The 24,063-nt window shown below is 39.8% G+C and overlaps 1 protein-coding gene across 6 annotated transcripts in view; it reads left to right on the top strand.

Moving 5' to 3' along the window:
* The window catches only part of GADL1 (glutamate decarboxylase like 1), a 287,535-nt gene that overhangs the window by 157,559 nt on the left and 105,913 nt on the right, over positions 1-24,063 (top strand). For 4 of the 6 annotated variants that reach the window (XM_035278805.3, XM_035278806.3, XM_035278807.3 and 1 more), the window contains 7 exons: positions 4,741-4,913; positions 9,292-9,418; positions 11,586-11,676; positions 15,016-15,122; positions 15,829-15,944; positions 21,789-21,868; positions 21,991-22,045. In XM_035278805.3, coding sequence (XP_035134696.1) covers positions 4,761-4,913; positions 9,292-9,418; positions 11,586-11,676; positions 15,016-15,122; positions 15,829-15,944; positions 21,789-21,868; positions 21,991-22,045 — 729 coding nt within the window. In that variant the 5' untranslated portion in view covers positions 4,741-4,760. Of the gene's footprint in view, positions 1-2,129; positions 2,733-4,740; positions 4,914-9,291; positions 9,419-11,585; positions 11,677-15,015; positions 15,123-15,828; positions 15,945-21,788; positions 21,869-21,990; positions 22,046-24,063 lie in introns of those variants that run through there. The other 2 variants (XM_078354484.1, XM_078354485.1) reach the window with 2 other exon arrangements.

The raw sequence follows: 24,063 nt of genomic DNA, 5'->3' as shown, positions 1-24,063 counted from the left end.
CCACTTGGTCTAGAGTTTATTACCCAGTCAATCAATCAATCTGAGAATACCTCCCTCTATTGTCCCAGCTTACCATTCCATGCACGTTTCCTTTGTGCATTTATGTATTACTATTTTTGAGACAGTCTCACTCTTTTGCCTAGGCTGGAGTGCAGTGGTATGATCTTGGCTCACTGCAACCTCCACCTCCACATTCAAGTGATTCTTGTGCCTTAGTCTCCGAAGTAGCTGGGACTATAGGCACATGCCACCATGCCCAGCTAGTTTTTATATTTTTTTGGTAGAGACAGGGTTTCCTCATGTTGGTCAGGCTGGTCTCAAACTCCTGGCCACAAGTGATCTGCCTTCCTCGACCTCCCAAAGTGCCGAGATTGCTGTTGTGAGCCAGTGTACCCAGTGGCATTTAGGTATTTAATAAATACTATTGTTACCTAGTACTATTAGCTAACTTTTATTTAGTTCCCACCAGGTACCAGGCACTTGAAGGCTTTATCTGTATTAATTCATTTAATTCTGTGCCAAAGGAAGAGCTGTCTCTCAGAATGTAATAGTATGTGAAGCTGAAGAATTGTTTGTTAATCAAGGGACAGTAATAGATCTCTCTTGAACAAAGCAAAAGTTGAGCCTCTACAGAATTTTGGAAGCTATGCAGGGGAGGACTTGGTAAAAAATGCAGAAGTTACAGTCTTTAGGAATTGACTGGCTTTCTAATTTGGAAGTGTGGTGTTTGGAGTGAGCCTGTGGCCCATGGACTGACTTTTGGAAGTCACATGACTACCAAAGAAAATAAGCACAGAAAGAGTGGCTGCAGTAACAAGAATAGAGAGGAGAGGAAAGGGTCTTTCAGCCGCGATATCCTTTACTAATGCAGAGAACAGAAACCCACGTTTGCCTTACTGACTGTTCACGGGGTTCTCTCAGCTTCCACTGTCTCTTCTCTTTCCCATTAACTGTGTTCTATGTCGATTGCTTCCCCAGCCAAAGGCTTTTCCTGCTTAGTCAGGTCCAGTCTTCTTGCTGTGCTATCAGTTCAGAAAGGCATACAGACGACCTGCAATGGCATCTCAGAGGAGGAAGACATTATCACTGGTTGGTTGAAGGAACCAGGAAGAACTTCATTTAATAATCAAAAAATGTTCATCGAACTCCTACGAACTGCCAGGCGTTTTCTGGGTGCTGTGGAAATAACAGCGAAACCAACAGACACAAACTCATGCTCTCACAGAGCTTAACCTTTATTGGAGAGACATATTAAAAAATATATATATTAATTTACATGGACATTGGATGTCCCGTGGTAGTCACTGCTCTGGAGTCAAAGCAGAGGAATTAGTGCAGTCGTGGTTGCAGCGTTGCATGTGGTGGTCAAGGAAGGCCTCCCTGAGAAGCTGATGTTTAAGAATCAGAATGGTGAAAAGACCACAGATGATAGAGCTGTGTGAGCTTAGAAGACAGTAACGAGATGAGGTCTGAGGTCCATGAGATAGTAGGGAAATGGGCCTTGGAGGTTATTAGAACATCAGCTTTTAGTCTAATGAGATGAGTCATTGAGTGATTTAAGCAGAGGAGTCATGTAATCAGACTTGTTTTTTCAAGGGAACATAGGAGCTACTGTGTCGAAATAGACCTCAGAGAACGAGGGACAAGGGTGGAGGAAAGTGGTTACTGCTGCAGTAACTCTAGCATTTGGTGGTGGTTTGAACTAAGGTGGTAAAAGTGGGTTGATAAAAAGCAGTCATATTCTAGATATATTCTTCATGGAAGATTCTTCAAATTGAAGGACTTCATTAACAGCCACTATAAACTCCACCAGTTATGAAAATTCTGAATATGCATTCTCGGATAGACCACACCTTGACTTATTACAGAATCTCCAGAGAGCCTTTTCTGACCTGGGAAAATGCTATGGGAGAAAGAGGCATATTATCACATCTGGCCACAGAAATAAAATGTACCTATCAAAGATGACGCATAATCTAGACCCAATTCTGTATAGATTTTTATGGTATTTTCTCCTAGATAATTGTGTGAATTATGGGGATTTTTTTAATTCATTGGTGTGAAGACAGTGATAATTTAAATTTCACTGCTATTCTGGTTATGAGTGGGTGTTGACATTTTTTATTTTATCGTGTGTGTGTGTGCGCGTGTGCATCTCTGTGTGACACACTCACAGAAGGGGGTGAGGGAGAGAGAAAAACAGACTGAGTAGGGTATAGAGCTGCTGCTATTCCCTGGGCAATAAAAGCTTGAAATCCTACTAATGAGGTTAAAAAAACCTTAACTTTTTCTGTGTGCTTAATAATAGCACTGCCTACTCACATAACTAGAATTCCTGGAATAATTGCCCTCTTTCTTACTCTATTTTTAAGATCTGAAAAATTTGGGAGGAGAGGAAAGTGCCTTCAGGTGCAGAGCACATTTCCATCTAAAAGCTCAATTCTAGGGCTGCAGCATTTGGCCCTAAACCATGTTAAATGTTTCCTTTCATGTGAAAGTGGAGGATGGAACTAGCATTCATCAGGGGAGCTCCGAATGGCTTCTCTTTCAGTGAGAGGACAAGAGATTGATCCTCTGCTGCAGATTCCCCCTTTCCCAAATTGGGGGATCTTCCTGTGACATTTATCTGGTGCTTTCCTAGACACCATTCGTGTCTGCCAGTAACAGAAGTGTTTGTGAAGCCATAGAATTTTAGCAGGATATTTAACTTTGAGGAGGAGATGGCATCTAAGGTATGATAAATGTTAGTATTTTAGAGCCCTCAGTAAGAGTAGAAATGTTTGAAATACATATATTTAGAAGATTTTTTTTTGTAGACTATCAGACTATTTAAGATGGATTCAAAATAGAAAGTACTGTGTGAGGGGCAGTGCTGGAAAGTACTTTAGAAATTGTTTCTGTAACTTTCAACAATTCAGTGAACATACGTAAGGAGGAGAAACATACCGATTAGAAAGAGAATGGGATTAAATCAAAGCTTGTGCTAGAAATTGGTTGAATATCTGGATTGAGTTGCCAGAATTATTTCTGAGGAGGGCTATTTTGGGTAGGCAGTAACGTTTCTCCTCAGATATAGATTTTCACATTGACTTGTAACATTTAAGCAATGGTCGGCATGTACAGTCTTGAACGTGCTCAGTCCCATTCTTTGGGCTGTGCTTAAACTACAAGGTTGAAAAGTTTAAAAGCATTTAATATGGGTTTACACAAACCATGTGTGCCGCTTTCTGTCCTCTATCACTCTCTGTGCAGAAAATGGCTGAAAAATTAATTAGGGGCTCTCAGGGACAAAGCAGTATCCGTAATAGAGAGAAACATTTAAACATAGACTTAAATCATGAAATTAAGATTAGTGACATGTTTATATTGCTGCTTTTTAGGAATGGTTTGTTAAAAGGAAAAATATGGTATCCCTAACAAATTATGAGAGAGAGAGAGAGAGAAAGAGAGAGTGTGTATGTATGTGTCTGTGTGCGTGAAACAGACGTGGGCTTCTGTTTACGATGATCTTTTTGTACATGCGTTTGAAAGGTGACTGCAAGAATGAGTAAAATGGGTTGCATTGACATTTCCTGTATGTAAATGGGTTGCATTGACATTTCCTGTATGTAAATGGATTGCATTTACATTTACACACTCCCTGATGCTAAACAAGATGCTGCGAGCCTGGAAAATCGAACTGTGTAAACTTTGTGATCTAGTTCATAGAGGAATTGGCCAACAGCCACATACACCTAAAGGAAGAGGAAACATACATTTGGAGAAACATTCATGTGTGCCAGTTCAAGAAGCAAGCAGCTAGCTCTCTGCCTTTGAAGATTTCAGTATTCACTTTGTTGAAGGTGACCAGGTGATCCCTCTTAGATACTTTGATAACTCAGATACTTCAAATACATGATGGATCTTTATAAAAATCAATTTGTTATTTCAATCTGGAAATGTGTTATTTCTTCCTTGAGAAAAAACTTTGGGTAAGGAGAGGTGCTATTTTATCTCTGCCCAAAGCTTCATCCTAGGGCTTGGAGATGCTAAGGAATTTGTACAAGGAAATAAAGCTAAAAGCTTGCTACCTTAATTATAGGATTTGTCTACTCAATGTACCAGATTCTGAAGGTTAAAACAACTATTTATATTTTAAGGGGATACGTACAGCATAGAGGTGTTAGTTGTAGATAAAATCTGAAGGGCTTTTTCCTCATCCTTTTCTCCAAAGGCCTAACTCCTCTTCCTCAATCTCAAATTCTTCTGTGGTAGAGTGATGACTGTCTCAGAGGAAAGGATTAGATGGAAATCATTTAATTATTCTTGCATGTGTCGGAATGCCAATGAGTATTTGCTCTCTTAGGATAGTTGCTTTCTCTAATTACGGAAAATTTTTCAACTTCAAACACCATCTATCATGGCAATTGGTGTATGTGAATGGTACCTTTCCTCATCAGATCTGCAATTATACTGAATGAGGGGTCATATACTCCATGACTAACTCAGCCCAGTACAGAGGCACTTATATAATAAGGTAGATTTACTTAATCCATAGATTATGAGCTTTCTTTCTAAAATTTTCCTTAATTCTATCATACCATTGTGTGCCATAAGAAACTGTCAGTTCAACACCTCAAATGATGCCTTCACGTATTAAAAGATGTACCATTTGGAGCTGGGATAGAGATGTATTTTGTCCCCTGTGCTTTGTTATGTGATGTAATTAGATTATATCTCAAACTGTTTGTGTGCTTCCAGGAGATACTGATCAACAAGAGATGATTCCTAGTAAGAAGAGTGCTGTTCTTGTGGATGGGGTTGTGCTGAATGGCCCTACGACAGATGCAAAAGCAGGGGAAAAATTTGTTGAAGAGGCCTGTAGGCTAATAATGGAAGAGGTGGTTTTGAAGGCTACAGATGTCAATGAGAAGGTAAAAATTAAAACCCATAAGAAACTGCAGAAATGGGAAAGATAGATTTCCCCAAATCAGTATGGCTGAATATGAGGGGAATGGGAAGGTCAAGTTTTAATTTCCTCTATACCTTTTCTCATAAGGATATCCAGATACAAAGTGTAGACCCTCCAGGCGATGTCCGCTTTCCTTGAAGGGTTGACTCCTTCCTCTTCTAGTCATCATTCGTGGGAAGATTGGCTGAGACTCTGGAGCTTAATCACATAAGGCTATGAAGCACAGGGATGAAACTCCCTGCCCTAGGAAGTAACATAGCTAAGTCACCTGCTAATCTGACTTGTGCACTCTCTAATGCCCTTTGCTTCCCATTTTCTAGTCCACCTCCATGTTGCTCATGAAAAGCAGAAGATAGAAAAGGATGTGACAACATTTAAAATTTATCTTGAGGTTCTTATCAGGAGCTTGTCTGAATTTAGCCTAGAAATATCAGGTGGTTAAGTCCGACTCCTTTCCTGGTACCAGCTACTGGTTGTAGATTTTAAATTCAGGCTCAAATTCAATTCAAATTGATATAAGAACTGCTGCCTATGGCATCTACTGTTAAGAGTACTTAGTATTCTCTAGGGACTAACTTCTTATGTATTTAATCCTTTCAAAAACACTAAAAGACAGATACTATTTATTACCACCCTTTAAGAGTTGGGAAAGAAAGTCAGGCGCAAAGAGGTCAAATATCCTGCCCAAGATTACACACAAGCAAGCATCAGAGCTGGGACTCAAATCCAGGCAGTCTCACTTCACAAGCTGCACTCTTAACTCCTCCATATGCCTCTTAAAAATTACTGGATTACCCTTTATCACATTGTTTTCATGTTGGAGTTTGATTATCAACAAATGGATGTAAGGAAGAGATTTTTACTCTAGTTATATTACAAATAAATCTCTTAAAAAATATGAGATGATTTATTCTGCATTTTTGATCACATGCTTGTGGGAAAACGAATAGGAAAATAGATTGACGCATGAACTTGGAATAGTTATGTTCAGGGCAGAATCCTGATGGTGTTTCTTGTTTATCCGGAGAGTATATTTATAATTACATAATTTCTGGTCTTCTCTGTACTTGAGATACTTTGGACCTGCTTTACTTTGCAGTACACTGCTCCTCTGGCAGGTTATTTTCTTATTGGCCTTTATTCAGTCATTAAATATTAACTGAGTATTAGCTATGAGTAAGGCTTTATATTCAGCCCTAGAGAATATAAAGAAAAATAAGGTAAAGGCCCAGCTCTGAACAGAATTTATAATCTAATTGGAAGGATATGTTTTCATTAGAAAAGACAGCAGGGTTCCCAGTGAGGATGTTATAAGTGCTTTGAGACTGGAGCAGATTTTTGGGATTTCAAACAGGAGCAGGTAGGTACTTTGAGCTCAGATGTGGAAGGTAAAAGGCAAGTGAGACTTTTGAGGGGTGGTGGCAGGGGAAGAGGAAGGTTGGGGTTAGGGTACTCATTTCTGTGGGAAGAAAGGAGGAAGGTCAATAATGGAAAGAGCATTGCACAAGGACAAGATGTATTTAACACAGCAAGGGGACTTTTTAGCCTCGAAAGAAGGGCTCACATAGAGGACTAATAAAAAGAAATGAGAAGGGGAAGATCTTAAGATCATAAGTTGTCAATTAAGGAACCACAAAATCAATCACATTGTTGTAGATGTACAGGCTACCCACGGTAAGGTGGATTGAAAGCTATGCTGGAGCTGGGGGAAGGGGGTGAAGTTTTGATACCACTAACTTAGCCTGCCTTGTCTGAGATTCAACAAAGCACCATTAAAAGGTAGCCTGCAAATAAATATCCAAGCTTGGTGTGATGATCATTGATAGTTTCTTTAGTAGAAAATTCTTCATCAGCCAGTTCTCAAACATTCAGTAAAATTTACTCCTTTTGGGTAAATTCTGTGAGTTTTGAGAAGTCATACAACTATCACTATGATATGATGGAACTGTTCTATATCTTCATTAAAATAGCTGCATGACTATAACTATTCTGTGCCCCTCTTTAATCAACCCCCCCTTTCCTCTAAGCCCCTGGAAATCACTGATCTTCTTTCCCTATGATTTTTGCCTTTTCTAGAATGTCATGTTGATGGAATCACATAGTCTTTGAGTCTTGCTGTTTACCCTCAACAAAATGCATGAGATTCATCCATGTTGAATGCACCAGTAGTCATTCCTTTTGACTGTCTCAAGCATTTCTAATTGACCTCTGCCTGTCATGGTTACAGCATCAGAGTTTAATTTCATACTACTTGCAAAATTTGATATTTCCTTCTAGTCTTTTCACTCCCTGGCTACTTCCCTCTCTCTCCTCCCCTCCATAGCCAAAATTTTTTTAGAGATTATCTATACTCCCTCTCTCCTATTTCTTCACCTCCTACATCCTCACTTCAAAGCAATCTGGCCTCCGCCCCCACCTCTCTAAGTCAAGCTGCTCTTGCCAAGAACACCTCCTTGTTGATAAATCCCATGAGCGCTTCAGTCTATCTAATTTGGCTTCTTAGCAGTATTTGACAGTGGTGAGCCCCTAGCTCCTTCCTAAAGCATTGGTTTTTCTTGGTGATGATAGCACTAAACTCTTAGAATTCTCCCTCTGCGAAGTCCTTCACAGTACAGGCAGGCTCCTCTTCCTTTGCCCATTTGTAAGTGTTGGTGATGCCCAGAACGATTCTGCACCTCTCTTCTTTGCTGTAGTTTGAGTCACATCATCTACTGTTGTATTATCATAGTATATCCCTGGAGCTCCATCCCCCATCTTTTCCAAGAGCCTCAGATCAACTGCTATACAACTTCTGGATGTTCTGAAGGTGCCTTGCTCTAAACTTGCTCATAAACGCATCATCCCCACACCACCCCCAACCAGATCCTTCTCCTGTTATCCCCATTGCTGTCCCAGCTGAAATCCTAGGGATGATCCCGGGCTCATTCCTCTCACCCTCACAATCTAACTGATTCTCAACTTCTAGTGATTCTGCATTTTAAATATCTCCAAAAACTAGATACTTAATTCACACAGCATTGACCCTCATCCAGATCCTTACCTTCTCTTGCCTGGTTTATTAAAGTTACCTTTATATCCAATTTTATTTGGAATCTCCACATAGCTAGAGCAATTGCCTCAAACACAAATATGATCTTTTTATTCCCCTGTTCTAAACATTTAAATGGCTTCCTTAGAGCCAAATTCAAACTTTAACATGTCACATAAATCCCGTTATGACCTGAGCCTTTTTTTTTATCTCTTTTATTCATTTAGTCAACCCATTGTTCTTAAGCACTATTATGTGTAGACTCTGTAGTATTCACTTGGGATCAGTGAGCAAAAAGACTGACATCTGCTTGTATGGAGATTATGTAGAATATAATAAATAGCAGTATATTACAGGGTGGTAAGTGCTTTGGAAAAAGGAATACTAGGAAAGGTTAAGGGGGATTTATAGAGGTAATGGGTAGATTTCAGTTTTAGGTAAGGAATTCAGGATTGCCGGCATTGAGAAGGTGACTTCTTAGCAAAGCTCTGAAATAAGTGAGGGTCTAGTTATAAGATATTTTAAAAAGCATTCTGGCAGAGGGCACAGAGTGCCGAGACGCCAGTGTGAAAACATCGCTCCTGTAGTTAAGGAACGGCAAGGCCAGGGAGGTAGGAGCAGAGTCAGCCAGAAGGGAAGTAGTCCCAGATGAGACTAGAGAAAAAAATGAAACCAGGAGAAGCAGATCATAAAGCATCATTTTAAGTCTTTGTAAGGACTTCAACTTTTACTTGGAAAGAAGTAGGGAGCCATGGCATGTATTTGAATGGAGGAATGGGCGTGGCTTGTTTAGGAGCCTCATTCTGGCTGCTAGGTTGATAGCAGACAGCATAGGACAGGGTACACGCAGAGAGAAAACTACTTCACTATTCCGATTTATTACCGCTCCGTTTCTCAAAAATCCATCTTCTAGCCATACCAAACTTACGTGACTTTTCAGACGTACCATAGGATACGAACTTTTGAGTTTATTCTTGATTTTAGTTTTGATCTGTTACTTCTGTCACTTTCGTCTAGAACCTCCCTTGTATGACCACACCCCTCAGCTTTGCATGATTCACTCTACTCTTATTCTGTGTAACAACTTAGATATCAGTATCTCTAGGAAATCTGCCTTAACCTTGCGAATCTAGGATGGTGCCCCTCATCTGTCCCATCAACATCCACATTACTGTCAGTTCTTTTAGTCTGAACTATAGTTGCACGTTTACATCTCCCAGAGCCTGGAAACTTTGTAGAGTCCATGTTTCTAACATCCTCTCAACACCTGTCTGTGGTGGGTACTCACTTTGTGTCACGGTTGAATCTCCAGGTGTGTGAATGGAGGCCTCCTGAACAACTGAAACAGCTTCTTGATTTGGAGATGAGGGACTCGGGCGAGCCACCACACAGACTATTGGAACTCTGCCGGGATGTCATACGCTATAGCGTCAAAACTAGTAAGAACTTTGTTTCCTTGATCGGTTCCTCTGACAAGTCACGTTTGTAAAGCATTTATTTACCTCTCAAAGCTAAGCATAGCAATGTTCACGGAATAAGAAATCTGGATTAAAAAAATTAGTGGTTCCGATGTTTTTGCAATGGTCCCTTTAATCCCTAATCCAGATCCATTGCCAAGGCCGAAGAGAAGTTGATAGGACAACTGCTGGTGTTAGTGTTTGTATGTAAATATCCTCTTCTCCTTGCCAACCCTCGTACTATTTGTAATCAAGAGCATGTATTACCACTGCCACTTATTTCTTATGTTAGACCAAACTGGCAAATGGAATTTTGATTACATAAATTTGGTAAGGGATTTTAAATCTCGATGGCCCAGAGTATGCAAAAAGTAATTCAAAAGACACCTTTAATATGAACAGAAATAGATTAATTTGGAAGACACGGATTAACTCTAGGATATTGGTAATTGCCGAACTATTTGATCAAATCTGGCAGAATCAAAAAATAAAAACCTTTAGGTGGATAAGGCAAATGAGTACATTCTTTTTTGCTGAAATTATTATTACAGTGCTGTCCTAACTACTGAGATCTTTGTACATGCAGTGATGGGATGTCAATGTTACACTGAGGCCCCATTCCAGCTTACCTGTTAATATCCTGTTCACCCAGTGAACAAGTTTCAAAAATGGGAGAATAACCTTCCAAAACATTTCTCAGTATAATGTAAAGGTAATCTAGTGCTTAAGACCATACAGGCATTACTTTGTAAATTCCAGCACTGGACTGAATTTAGTGGAAAGAACATAATAAAATTCTGGCTAAAAATAATTGGATTATATTCTCTTGGGAAAGTCTGGTGTATGTATCAAAAACCCAGTTAGCATTTCAAAAGCAGAGATATGTATCTTATTACTACAGTGCCTGTCAGAAGTGTAGAATGACATTTAATGCAGATTTTTCAGTTTACTGGATATTTTCCATGTTACCATGGAAATCATAAATTAACACAGAACTAAAGAAAAAAGTCTTATTAAAATTACTTGTAGCCATGCCTTTTATTTTTGCCAGATCAGAGGAAGTTTTTATGTTTTAGCTGAAAAGATTGAGTTTTTTGTTTTCTATTGAACCCTTAAAGACCAAAAAAAATCCTAAAATAAACTAAAACCAGATGCTGTAATTTGTAATGAGAGGTCACCAGATAAAATATTTCTACATTTGAGTATTCGGAAATCAGACTCCTGCCTGTTTGTTCTGTCATGCTGAGCTTCCTGTGATTGAGACTGTCAAGCCAGTTAGCTGAGTGTATGGTGTGATTATTCACATGGTGTAAAGCCAATAACCTTTATAAGAACTTTTATATGAGGGGAAACAATTTAAAATTGGGATGAGGCGTTGTGTGTTAAAGGCGATCGCCTTGGAAGCAAATTGAATCATAAGTGTACGTAAGCGCTTGATGAGTCACATCTTACCCCATTTACATACTGCCAGTCGCATGGGTCTAATCTGAAAAATGAGAATGCTGCTCATTGCCGTAGCCTGGGGTGAACTCTGTTGTGAGCAAAATGTATATGAAGTGAGAGAAGTTAATATTGATATTTTCAGAAAAAAGGCAGTACCCTGTGATCCTTGGGAAAACTGTGTTCAAATAATACTTAAGGGTCTGGTTTGGGTCTAGGTTGTGAAAAAGAGGAGCAGGTAAATCAAAGCTCTTGAGAGACAACTCAGAATTTACTTAGAAACAATGATCAGCAGCAAGGGCTCTGAGGTGGGTCTTCAACATGATTTTCCTTGTATATAATGCTGTTTTGAATACTTTTTAGAATGAGGTAATTTATAATCAATAAAGTACACAAACCTTAAGTGCTCAGTATGAATTTGTATACAGCTATGCAAGGGAGCCATTACCTGGATCTAGATATAGACCAATTCTAGGCCTCCAGAGGCTCTCGGAAGCTCCTTCCCAATCCGTAATTCTTTCAGCAAAGTACCTAGAATTCTAACCTCTCTCACCTTAGACATCTTAGTTGATTTTGAATGTCATGTAAATGGAATTACATTATATATAGTCTTTGTGTCTGTCTGCTTCATTTTCTGAAAGATTCATGTTAATGCTCTATCAGGTTTTTTTATTGCTGCATAGATGAATACTCCATTTTAAACTTACAGACCACCCAAGATTCTTCAACCAGTTGTATGCTGGACTTGATTATTACTCCTTGGTGGCCCGATTTATGACAGAAGCATTGAATCCAAGTGTGTAAGTGCCATGATCCAGAAATTTTACACCAAATATGGATTAGAGACTAAGTAGATGAAATTTTGTTTTAAAAATTTCTATTTAACGGTTTCTTTCTCAGAGTGTCATTGTAAATAATGGAACAGTTTTATAATGCTTATTAATATTCAAATAGCTATTTGATTTAAATAGTGGTACCATCAGATGGAAAAGGCAGGTATCATCTTCATTTAACAGATAAAAAATTGCTTAATCAAGTTTCTTATTTGTACCTGCATGAAAGCCCTTTTCTGTGCTAAGTGATAGACATTGAATATAAATAAACCTCGACTCTGTCCTCATGGAGCACAGTATCTGGTGAAAAACAATGCTAATCAAAGTGATCCACAAAAATTAATGTAAAATCTAAACTCTCATCTGAAGGAAAAGTACACAGTGTATTAATATGAATGGGGCAATTTTTCCTAGTTGCGAACTCAGGAAAGTGCACGCTGTAAAGGTTACAGTTGGAGAATAAGCGTTATTAGGAAAAAAGGTGAGGGATGAGTTGTAAATAGATGGAATGACGTGTATAAAGGCCTTGTGGCAGGACACAGTATGACATGCTCTATGACCTGAAAGGTCAGTGTGGGTACAGCTGAGAGTCATACAGGGACTGTAGTGGAAAATATGAGAGAGAGAGAGAGAGAAATAAAGAGGCAGACATATAGGGCCCAGTTGACCATGTTTATGAGTCATTCTAAATGTAACAAAAAGCCATTGAAGGTTTCTAAATCACTAGATGCCATTTGCTTATTGAAAAAAATCTCTGAAAATATGAAGGGTAGGTTGGAGGGCACCCATTAGGAAGGCATTTCTTTAGTCAGGTGAGGAGGAAAGTAGCTTGGACCTGGAGGGAAGAGGTAGGAATAGAGCGGCAAAGAATGTGTTCGAAAAATAAAACAAAGGACTGGATACACATCTTGAAAAAGATAAGGGGGAGGTGGTTCCTGAGGCAACGTCTGGGTTTCTGGCTTTCATAGCTGCGTTCAGTCATTTCATTCATAGAAATAAGCACTGGGAGAGAGCGCTGGTTTTCAAGCGTGTGGTGAAGGAGGCAAGAGCAGTTCCAGTGTCAGTTGTGGGCATTTGAGTTTGCGGTGACTTTAAAACATCCAAGAATACATATGAACTAAGCTGAGAAATACATGGGCCTGGAATTCTGATGTCTATATGAAAGGTATAAATTTAAGAGTTATCGGTAACATGATGGTAATTGAAATGGTGGACGTGGATGAGATTCCCTATGTCAGTGATTCACCACCCTGACTACTCATGAGAATCACTTGAGAATTTTAGAAACATGTATTGATACCTGGGTGCCAACCCACGCCAATTAAATCTGAATTTCTGTAGGTGTGTCCCATGCATTGATATATTTACAAGGTTCAACAAGTGATTTTAATGGGCAGGCAAGATAAAAAAAACCACGGCCTAGGTCACAGAGTATAGAGTGGGGATAGAGGGCTCAAGACAGGGCCTTGAGGACATCTACCACTTAATGGTTAGGAGGAGCTGGGTTAGCTTACAGTGGCAAGAATAGAAGGAAAAAAAACAAAAGTATAACCGTGGCAGCCACAAGGAGAGTGCTTGGTGTCACATGTTATTGAATATTTAATTAAGAGCCTAAATAGCATCCACTGGATTAGCTACATGGATGTCACTGGAAACTTTAGGGATGTTTTGATGGAGTGATGAGAGCAGATTCCAGGTTACAAGGAGTTACAGTGAGTGTAAGTCAGAAGAGACAGTAAAATTACATATTTTTCTATCTTTTTTTGTATACCCCAGGTTTTTTTTTTTTTTTTAACTCTTCACAGAAGGTCAAAAATCTCTAAATATTTCAGATTGAAGAAGTATTAAATTGTGCTAAGCTAAACCGTCCACTCAAAATATGCCAACCCATGAGTGTGCTCTATCTTATCTTCCCCTCCACCTCCAGGCCGATTCCTAGGTTCAGCTGAGCCAGTTTTCAAAGATAGGCTTAATACATTTTTTGTTATGAACAAGTAACAATTATATATATATTTGTAGGTTCATATAAACATTTTCATACTTTTGGTGTATGTACACTGGTTTCATAGCATGGTTAAAAAACAATCAATCTTTTTAAGATGGCATAATATCTGTAGAGTTGACACGTAGATAGGTGATACATAAACTTATGCCTTAATCCCATTTTTCCCTACCAGATGTTAAAATAATTGCATTAAATTCTGTCACGATACATCTAAATGTGTCTGCTTAACTTTATTTAGAGCACACATTTGTTTAGATACAATTTCACGTAATCTCTTGAGAAGGAGATCATAGGTATGTAGTCAACCTCAAGTTGTCTGGAAAGAGAAGATAAACATTACCAAACAAGGTACGGTGACTGTTGCAACACTGATTCCCAGGAAAGCTGCTCTAGACGGTGTTTAGCGAGTGGGACATTGATTAGGAGTACCCTTGGCATCCACATGGGCGACTGGGGAAGGAGGAGGAGGAGGATGCAGAGATAGGAGTCAAATTGCCATGCAGGTTCCATGACAATCTTGGCTAATGCTTGGAGATCTCTGAAACTACCATGGCCCCTCAATGATCTGAAGTTGAGCCCAGAGAGCCAGACCTCTCCAGCAGTCAGCTGTAGACCACCACAAGGAGGAGTGTGACCTCAGAGGAGTTGGCTCCCTGCAGTTGAGGCTATCTCTAAAGGGGCTAAAACAGCAATGACTGATAACAGCGTTCCAGCCCAGAGCAACACATCCTGCATCAACAGGGGATTTGGTGGTGCTTTGTAGTAAAATTATCCCATAAGATATCTCACAGAACACTCCTCATTAATACAGACACAGTGTAGCAGAGGAAACCCTGGTGCAGGCAGAGTAGTCTCCACTTAGAATAACTGGAAGAGATGATAGCATACTCAATGCAGTGATCTGGTAAAACCCGATTACCATGACAATGGATTTTCTTTGATCATCAACAGCATTCAAGGCAGTATTCCAAGCATCCAAAGAGTGAAATGGCCATTGCTCATAGCTAATACATGGAATGCAAATGCATTGCCTTTCTCTCTCCTCACGGAATTGAGGTCTTTCTTGAGAGAGTGCTGCAGCAGCTTACAGATGCCTAAGGCCACCAGCTATTGGTATTTATCTAACTATGACTAGTGCCGTCACTAATGGGGTAATTCTCTTTTCACTGGATAAATTTCCAAAGACTGCCAAAGCTTTGGCAGCCACTCGGTTTAATAGAACTCTGTGTGCATTTCTTGGAACACCAAAGGGATGTTTTGACTCTAGTCGTAGAAGTGAAGTGTTTTTTATATCCATCTAGTTATACGTATGAGGTGTCCCCAGTGTTTCTGTTAGTGGAAGAAGCTGTTCTGAAGAAAATGATTGAATTTATTGGCTGGAAAGAAGGGGATGGAATATTTAACCCAGGTGAGTACGATTAGTTATTGAGATCAACCTTACAAGCATGTAAAAATGTATCCGTATGAGGAACTCCTTGCAGATTCACATGACAAAAAGTTGGATATTAATAATTCTCTTTGGTGAGAATCTAGCTTGTGCCTTTCTCCAGAGTGATACTTTGTATTAAAGCTAAATGACATACATACTTAACTAATGAGATGCCTACAATTTAGGATTTATATCTAACACAAATGAGTTGATTTGCTGCTGGGAGTTTGGAAGGGCTATAAGTCCTCTAAATTTTAAAATCAATTTTACTTAAGACTTCTGAATTACATTTGTTTATCCTAGAGTCCTTTTTGGAGCCAGAAACCGGCAAATATCATTTCAATTTTACTGATTAGGTGACAGACAGAAAAAAATATTAACTACGGAGACCGAGGCACTGGCCCTAAGTCCAGAGCTCACAGATTGAGGCTTTTAGTTTGAGAAAACCTTGAAATGAGAATCAACCAAAATTCATCTTTTGTTCTGAGAATAAAAGTTCTGGAATTAGAGATTAGGGTATGTAATGAAATAGTCAGAGTAATGGGAGCAGGACAGTGTTCATGAGCCTGTCCCAGTGATTTTTCATCAGACTGAAGCACCCATGGCCATTCACGCCTCCTACTGTATTCAGCATTTCGTGAGCTAGAACTTCATGCTATAAATATGCCATTTTTTGTTTTTGCAGGTGGTTCAGTGTCCAATATGTATGCAATTAATTTAGCTAGATACAAATATCATCCCGATATTAAGGAGAAGGGGCTGTTTGGGTTGCCAAGATTAATCCTTTTCACATCTGCAGAGGTAAAAATTATTCTTGGTATTGAATATAGATTTTTCTGACAATGCATGTTTTAAGAGGGCTTGTTTGAGGACTCCTGATGCGAGTTTGTCCTATCCCTGTGTGACTAATATGCTGACGTCCTGGTTCAATTTTGTATAATTACATTTAAAATGTATAGTCTGTAACAACATTTTAAGCAAAGAATATTTAATCCAAAAGTGCTATCTCTGATTTTTTTTTTTTGAGTGTCTTATTTGTTAGTACTTAGATGGACAGTATGGATCTTAGCTATGTCTTCTACTCACATTCCTTGTAAAATGATTGCTTTGATTGGCTAATATAAGGGATGTGTATCTTACCTCACAAGAGAAAAGGAAGATATTCAGCAACAATGAAAACACACACAGATATTGCCAGTTCTCCATCTCTTATTTTACTTTCCGCTAAAGTAGGAGGTCAGACTGTGCGTAAGTGCATAAGTGCATAGGCTTTGAGTTAGGTTCCCTGGATTCCATTTCTGCCTCCATCACTTATTGAGTAACTTTGAGTAGGTTTATTAGGAAACAGGCACAGAGAAAATTTGTAAAAATAAGTTTATCAGCTCTGCAAATCACCCCAAATATACAGTTGACATTCTCTAACTGTATATTATCACTTATAAGCCTCAAGATAGGTGAGCAGATTTGCTGCTCTTGGCTGGGCCCCTTCCACGTCTAGAGTTTGGTGGGGCTTATGGCCCATCTATGAGTGGCTCAGCTGGGATGGTTCCCGTGACGCCTCCCTGCTCCTTGGTCTCTCTCATTCTCCAGCAGGTCAGTCTAGGTGTGCCTTCATGGTAATAGTGCAGGTTTGAAAGGGCGCATGGCAACATAGCAGGCCTCTTGAGTCCCAGCCTCAGAACTGGCCATTGACACCACTGCCTCATGTTCTTGGCGAAGTCCCAGCCATAAGCCCAGATCCAGGATGTTGGAAGAAAGACTCCACCTCATGGGGGGACTTGCTGCAAAGTCACCAGGGCAAAGGTTTGAATACATGGGACAGTGAACAGCTGGAACCATTAGAAAAATCCAGCAGCCACACAGTCATCACTGATTTGTGAGTTTTGGCAAATATTAAACGAGTAGTTGTATGTGAAGTAGCATCTGGGACATAATAGATTGTTTTAAATATTAGGAGAAGAATGAGCTGGCTATAACAAAGTGGGTAGCAGTAGATGGCACAGCTTAAGTGCAGCCTTTATATGGGAGAGATCATTTTTCCTTTCCTATTCTTGTGCGATTCCAGGGGATGTCTCTGTCCATTCTGCGACTGCTTTATCACCCAGGTTCCTGGCAGAACGAGTTTAGCTTCTTACCTTCTGAGATAATACCAGGTATCCAGTTACTACCATGAAGTGGACAAAATCAGAGTTTGTTATTTCCAGCTGGGCTTTTCTGTTTCTATCATTTCTTCTAAGTGCAAAAGTTAGTTTATTATTGCAAAAGGACAAATGATGCACGAATTTCTCCTCAGAAGAGAATCTGATCACGGTTTTCCTCTCGCCTCGTCTTACGTTTGCTCCGGTTCATTCAGCACCAAGCACAAAGTGGGAGTTGAGTGAAGGGAGGCACCTGGGAGGAATCATGTAGCCCAAGATTCTTAACTCAGCCAGTCAAGGCCCTTCTGCATAAGATGTTCTTTCTGTACCAAGAGAAGAATGTTTGGTAATGAGGACAGCTGGGAAAAGAATGCTTTATTATTTGGGAGTATTATGGAATAGTTTCCCTCTTCATGCTTCAGCCCCGGATACTTCAATGTAAGACACCCCGCAGATTACAAATGCAGAGGCTCTTCTGCATTCAAACTGCTATTTTCCAAGCTTGGGAAAGCTCGTTGTCAGCTCAGGTTTTTTACTTTTGCCTTTTTCATTCTTCATTTGGTTTATAACTTGCTGGAGTTCTTTTCTGGAATAATTGCCATGGAAAGGGGAATGATATTATATTGAAGCTTAGAATAAAGATTATGCCTGGGAAAGATCAGTAAGAGGTGGGGCTGGTGAATTGGGAGTGAAAGGAAATTGAAACCTTATGTAGTTGTGAAATCAGAACTAAGTGGTTTTTAAAAAATTTCCAAATAGAGGCAAAATAGATGCCTTGGCTAACATGCCAGCAGAAGTTGGAGCCAGAAAAAACAAGAACTAGGTGTGAATTCCACGGAAAAATGACATCACTGAGCACACTGTAGCCTTGAATTTATATTTTCACTCCATTGGTTGAGACACTACTTTGCAGCTCATTCCTTTCCCTGCTCCCTCAGGGTCAGGTCATACCATTCACACTATTTTAATTCACATTTTATTGACTGCCTTTACTACTTATTACAACAAATCAATTCATTTCATTAAAAAAGAATTAAAGAAGGTAGTGTTTACTGAACAGTCTTAAAGTGTTAGTCTTTTTGCTACCCCCGCCCCCCTCCTTTTTTTGGGGATGGAGTCTCACTCTGTCTCCAGGCTGGAGAATAGTGGTGCGATCTCGGCTCACTGCAACCTCCACCTCCCTGATTCAAGGGATTCTCTTTCCTCAGCCTCCTGACTAGCTGAGATTATAGGCACGCACCACCATTCCCAGCTAATTTTTATATTTTTAGTAGAGACAGGGTTTCACCAAGTTGGCCACGATGGTCTCAATCTCCTGACCTCATGATCTGCCTGCCTCGGCCTCCCAAAGTGCTGGGATTACAGCATGAGCCACTGCACCCAGCCGTCTCCCATATTTTCTTTTAGGTGTTTGGTTCATGGCCTAGTACTGTTCTATTAGGTGGTCTCTTCCCGTTTTTGTGCTAACCCAAATTACTCCATCTCTATCTTATACCATCAAATGCAGAATATTATGTACCCACAACTGAAGGTGTTCTTGCATACTTTAGATTTTTTTTTTTTTTTTTTTTTGAGATGGAGTTTCACTCTTGTTACCCAGGCTGGAGTGCCATGGCGCGATCTTGGCTCACTGCAACCTCCGCCTCCTGGGTTCAGGCAATTCTCCTCTCTCAGCCTCCTGAATAGCTGGGAATACGGGCACGCGCCACCGTGCCCAGCTAATTTTTTGTATTTTTAGTAGAGACGGGGTTTCACCATGTTGACCAGGATGGTCTTGATCTCTTGACCTTGTGATCCACCTGCCTCGGCCTCCCAAAGTGCTGGGATTACAGGCGAGAGCCACCGTGCCAGGCCCTGCAAACTTTAGATTTTTATTGTAATTCTATTGAATTACATGATCTACAAGATCATGACAAAGACCTCTGTACTGCCAGTATATCCAAATGGCCTCTCTACTGCTAAATAGAAATCAAAGAGAAGGGACTTTTGGAGAAATAGAAGTAATCTATGGCTTGATTTGCACTTTGATATAAATTCCTTGGGTGTATAGAAGTGTTCCTGTATAATTCAGATCACTTCTGGAATTAGCATGAAGTAGTGATCATGATTTGCCACTGAAAAGTGAGGGTGAAAAAGAAACCCTTACCTCCCAGGCCAGTGATCAATGGCCTCGCTCCTCTTTAGCAGGGTTGGGGCTAGGAGTGGCAAGTGAGGCAACTTTTGCACCCCAGGTGCCTCATTCACTTTGTTCTGGTCACTGGGTGAGGGGTGAGGCTGAGCTGAGATGGGATGTGATTGTATGTCTTCTCCACAGGCAAGCAGGTGCTTCACAGGATATCCTGCAGAGCATGAGGCTGGGTTCATTCTGTCTAGCTTCTGGCTCTGGCCTCCTTGGGAATTAAACAAGCTGTGTGTCCTTAGAGACATCCCTTGGACACTCTTCATTCTTTAACATCTAACATTTATATGCCCTGTTCTCTCTACCAGCTAACTTGAGAATCAAATTAGTCAGCACTGGAGTCTAGGTGTCCAGGGCACAGGGTGCATTGAGGAGAAAGCAGCAGTTCATCAAGAAGCTCAAGGTCATAGAAACAAAAAAGATCCTTGTGGGAGCCAGAAAGTAAAACTCCAGCTCAATGTTGTCTTTCATGTAGGCACTTGCTATTTTATCTTTACAGAAATGACACCCGCTGAGAGTTTTTTCGTCTTCTGTAGATTTATGAAACCTATAGGGAGGTTGGGTCTAAGAACAACTGACTTATCTGTTGCCAGTGATAGAAATGGCCGCTGTTTCTAAATGCAGTTGTTGCTCCTGAATTCCAGCCTTCTAGGCTCTTCCCTTCCTTGAAATTACTCAGCATGTCTGAAGCATCCCCTTCTTTTCTCCCCCTTCCAGGACTACTTCCTTCTCTGAAGCTTTCAGATATTTAAACTTCAGTTTTTTCAGACTTTTTTTGATCTGTCTCTATCTGAGATTGACATTGGGTTGTACTTTGCCTTGAGGTACTTAAGGATAGCTCCACCATTCTTATTCTGATTAAAAGTTTTGTATTCAGCAGATCCATTGGTTGAAGGTATTTTGCTATTTCTCCGGGGGGGAGAGCATTGTGATTTTCCTTATAGTTAGATGTCAGTGGGGTAGGCTGGCATTTATCACGATGAAATCAATAGCTGTTTGGTTGCCAGAGCCCAACTCTCTGGTGAGAAATAATTCACTGGAGCTCTGTCACCTTAGCTATGGCAGGCAGGTTACCTCCAACCAGCACACGCTGGTGGAGCAAGTAGAGAATTACACTTCCGTGTACATTATTACTCTTCAATATGCATACGGTCTTCTCAGAACTTGAAAGAATCCCATAGACATTTTGGATGTGTCCTATTAGATATTTGTAAATTATTTAGAATGCTTTCATTTTTCCTGATGTTACTTCTGCATTTATTTTTACGGAGTTAACAAAAAGAGCTCCCAATAAAACTCTTGACAAAAGGAGGAAAAATTTACCACATTTGAGGGAATATATCAAGTGAAGTGTGAAGGCATGACTTTTAATGTATTCATACCTACAAATTACTAAGGTTTTTTTTTTGGTATGATAATGTCCTTTAGCACCTTCATTTTTCTGGCATGAAAAAATTAATTGACCACCTGCCCCCACTAATGTATGAAGAGTGACATGGCCAACGTTTGAATGCTAATTATTTTATGGGCTTTATGTAGTATAGAGAAGGCCCGATAATGTAAAGCACATACTACTATTTCACAATAAATAGACCAGACAATTCCATGATCATCTATTATCTTCACTCATGCTATAACAGAGTCAAGTAGCTTCTTTATTACTTATGTTCTGATTTTGGCCACATTCTTGTCTTATTTCAATCTTGTGTTCAGTATTAAACAAGATTGGTCAAGTGTCTGATCAGCACTTATAACTTATTGTTTGCTCTAGGAAATAATTAAATTCCTCTCTAGCCTGTGATTGCAATATTTGAGAGAGAGTCTTGCCCTCTCAGAGGGTTTCAAGTCAGCAGTGGACTAGATTCTAAGTTCCCATTAATACTCTATCTTATGAGTAGCATCGGAAGAAACTTTTTCTCAATGGCACAGAAAACAGCAGGCTTGAGTGTCCTGATTGGTTCCACATGCCAGGCTCTGTGCTAAGCCCTTTACATATATTATTAATCCATTTTATTCTAACACAAGCAGATGGGGTAGGCATTATTGGCATGACCCCTTTAAAGATTAAGAAACTGAGGCTTGGAGAGTATATATTGTTTGTTCAAGACTCCATAGCTGTAACTGGAATACTTGCTGTTAAATCCTGGTTTCTCTGACCCCAAAGTGAACGTTCTCAATTACTATGCTAAGAAAATCAAATTATTTCTTTATGCTAATATCCCAAAGACGGTGCTTAGCCATACTAACCTTCATCTACTTTGGATAATAAGCAGTGCTTTTTTTGTGCCATGTATTCATGTCTCTCCCTTCTCCCGTCTTTTAATTCAGTGTCATTACTCGATGAAGAAGGCAGCCTCTTTTCTTGGGATTGGCACCGAGAATGTTTGCTTTGTGGAAACAGACGGAAGGTAATGGGGACAGGATCCGGAAGCCTGGTGGGTGGACAGAAAAATTCATGCGGTTTATAAAGCAGTATCGTTGTCGGTTAACTACTAAACATAACTGAAAGTCTCAAATCTGTGTCCCTTAGAGGTAAAATGATACCTGAGGAACTGGAGAAGAAAGTCTGTCAAGCCAGAAAAGAGGTGAGAGGGGAGGAGGAGGGAAAGAATGTACTTATGTGTGTGCGCGCCTGGGCGCAGCACGCGAGCACTTATGAGAGAAAGAATAGCGAGGAGAGAATGCAAACAGCCAAAACCATTTTTATGTGTGGGAGAGAGAAGACAACATGTTGGAATTAAAACAGGAAAACTCATTTACAGATGTTCTATTTCCAAGAACTTGGCTCTCATCTTGGAGTTTCCCCGGATGTTTTGTTCCCAGGTGGCTGGAGACAATTAAATCACTCGTATTCAGGGTTCTAGGCTAGAATAAGCTCTAAGGATCAACCCAGCTTCTCCTCCTCTCCTTATAACTCCTCCCTTTGAGAAATCTGCAGGACAAACCGGTTTTCTCTGGGCTGCATTCAGGATGATTCCCGATTTCTTGACCAACCTATTCTTACAGGGTGCTTCCAACCCAAAACCCATCTATTACCATCACCCTCTGTTGGGTCTGTGTCTAGTAGTTCAATGGCAGACTGTCCTCTCTTCCTTAGCTGCTAAAATATATCAAAACTGAAATGTTGGAGAAGGCAAGGCATGGCTCTGGGCACCTGCTGTGCTGCAGCCAAGGTTGGCCCTAATGCTTTTTAAAAAAAGTGTGTCATTATTTGGGTGTCAACCATTTTGCTTTTTGGACTAAAAGCCTCTTAGCTTTAGTACATCTGCTTCACTGCTTCCATCCCATCCCACCACTGCCTGCTGATGGAGCTTCAGGCCATTCTCTGGTAACTTTCCAATAGGTAGCAACAAAGTCAGGTGTTAACCACTGAAAACTGAAAAGCCTGGTTTCTGTGCTGGGATATAAGTGCATCTATCCTCATAGGAGTTTACACTCTAACAAGGATGGGGTTTTTAATGTTTTTAAGTTTGAATATTAGAGTTCTGTTTTACTTTGTTTCAAATTTTCATTAAAAAAATCACCTAGTTCTGGGGAATGCCAGATCACAATGTTTGGCTTAAAATTTCTGCTATTATAAATGTATTGACTTCAGGTGCATCCCCTTCAGTTTGTAATATTCCAATAACAAGTGAACGTGATGTTATCTGGTGGTTTACACTATCAGATTTCTTTGACTTGAGAATAATTGAGTAACAACTTGTAAGTTCATTCTGCTGAGAACCATAGATACTGTTTTCTAGTCTAATTTCTTTCTACACAAACTCAAAAATAATTTGCATTATGTCCTTAATGCTTATTGGTGGGGAATATTAATTGTGTCACGATTGTCTTTTTTCCCTTATTTCTCCTTTCTGTTCTCTATTCCCCACTTTTTCTTAAATTTTAAACTTCTCATTACAAAAAAATTTAAGTGTATCCTAAAAAACCGAAACACACAAAAACCAAGAGACTCATGAGTGTTCATATACCCATTCTATAATCAACAGTCATTAGCTCATGCCCCTATTTCATCTGTACCACATAGCCTCCCCTACCACTACTAGATGGGCTTGAGGCAAACCCCAGATATAGCATTTGATCTATAAATAGTTCAGTATATTTTTGAAGGATATATACTTGCTTTAAAAAAACATAATCCCTTAGTTTTGTTTAAGATGTCATTTTAATATCAAATCTTTATTCAACTTTCCCCCACTACCTTTAAAAAAAAAAAAAAGTTGGCCTCTCTGGATTAAGGATTCAAATAAAGTTCACAAATTGCATTTGGTTGATATGTTAGTTGTAAATGTTTTCTGATCTTCTGATCTATAGCTTCCTCTTCGCCGCGCCCCCCACCCTACCATTGATCTGTTGAAAAGATCAAGTCCTTTGTCCTGTCAAGTTTTCCACATTATAGATTCCTGTGGATTACATCATGAATTTGAGACCTTAATTGCTCCCCTTTTCTACACTATCCGGTTTGTTCTTTGTTTTCTGTAATTTGGCGCTTAGATCTTGTGACTCAATGAGATTTATGTTGGAGTTTTTTTTTTTTTTTTTTTTAAGCCAGGGAGTCTTCATGGGTCCTGCCATCAGAAGACATCTCATGTCTCTTTGTAAT

This window comes from Callithrix jacchus, chromosome 17 (assembly GCF_049354715.1).
Source record: "Callithrix jacchus isolate 240 chromosome 17, calJac240_pri, whole genome shotgun sequence".
Classification (NCBI taxonomy): domain Eukaryota; kingdom Metazoa; phylum Chordata; class Mammalia; order Primates; family Cebidae; genus Callithrix; species Callithrix jacchus.
The sequence above is the reverse complement of the archived record's forward strand: the minus strand, read 5'-3'. Positions and strand labels throughout refer to the sequence as shown.